General features: G+C 43.1%; 1 protein-coding gene across 1 annotated transcript in view; it reads left to right on the top strand.

The window, feature by feature from the left end:
• LOC109288546 (zinc metalloproteinase-disintegrin-like NaMP) overlaps positions 1–800 on the top strand; it is a 52,087-nt gene that overhangs the window by 41,787 nt on the left and 9,500 nt on the right. The window contains exon 20 of the mRNA XM_019504119.1: positions 545–644. Within this exon, the coding sequence (XP_019359664.1) occupies positions 545–644 (100 nt within the window). The remainder of the gene's footprint in view (positions 1–544; positions 645–800) is intronic.

Below are 800 nucleotides of genomic sequence, written 5' to 3'. Positions count from 1 at the left end.
CTATGGCAGGTTTCGCCATCGTTTCTGGTGTCCTGGCAGCCCTCACAGTTATTGTCATACTGGTTGCTTTATTCATCCGTTACCAAAAAAGTGAGAAGAAGAAATACCAGAGGTAAAGCAGTCACGCTTTTGAGAAGTATCTGGAACAGATTTCAGATAGGAGCTTTAATAGAGCAGAAAAGCAATAAGCCACCTCAAATCAGTGGGAATTGGTTTCTTAACTTCATTTGGCTTCTTCGAAAGCCTGAGTATCCAGAAAAAAAGTGGAATTTTCAACCACTGGATCAGAAATTGACCTGGTGTCACCCCTACCTCTCAGGATTAATTAACATTCATACAGTGCTCTTTGGGGGGAGTGGAGGAGGAGGGGACAGTAAACTACTTAATAAGTGTTAAGCAAACAGTAATGAGGTAACAAGCCAGGTGCTGAATGCTAGCCATTCATGGAAAATTTTCCAGGATTGCACATCTTTTCTTTAACGGGACTGAGATCAGATGCACACACTCAAATGAAAATCCTAATTCATGTGCAATTCCTTTGTTGCAGCCAGGAGCCAGCTGTATCTGGAGCCACAAACCAAGCCTATGGAGGGCAAGAACCAAGAAGAAAAGAACATCTTGCCCCCAACGTGCCTATCCAGAAGGTAAGAAGCTAGAAGCACAATTGGGTTATAGACTAACCACTAATACCTATGAGGTCAGATCCTATTCCATGTACTAGGCACCTACATGGCTTTGGGCATGTAAATATGATCCTACTCCACTCTGTTTCATAGTTTCTAGGGTCGGAAGGGACCTGA

This window comes from Gavialis gangeticus, unplaced genomic scaffold (assembly GCF_001723915.1).
Source record: "Gavialis gangeticus isolate Ggan-Ray unplaced genomic scaffold, GavGan_comp1, whole genome shotgun sequence".
Lineage (NCBI taxonomy): Eukaryota > Metazoa > Chordata > Crocodylia > Gavialidae > Gavialis > Gavialis gangeticus.
Note: the sequence above shows the minus strand (reverse complement) of the source record. Positions and strands in the feature narration are given on the sequence as shown.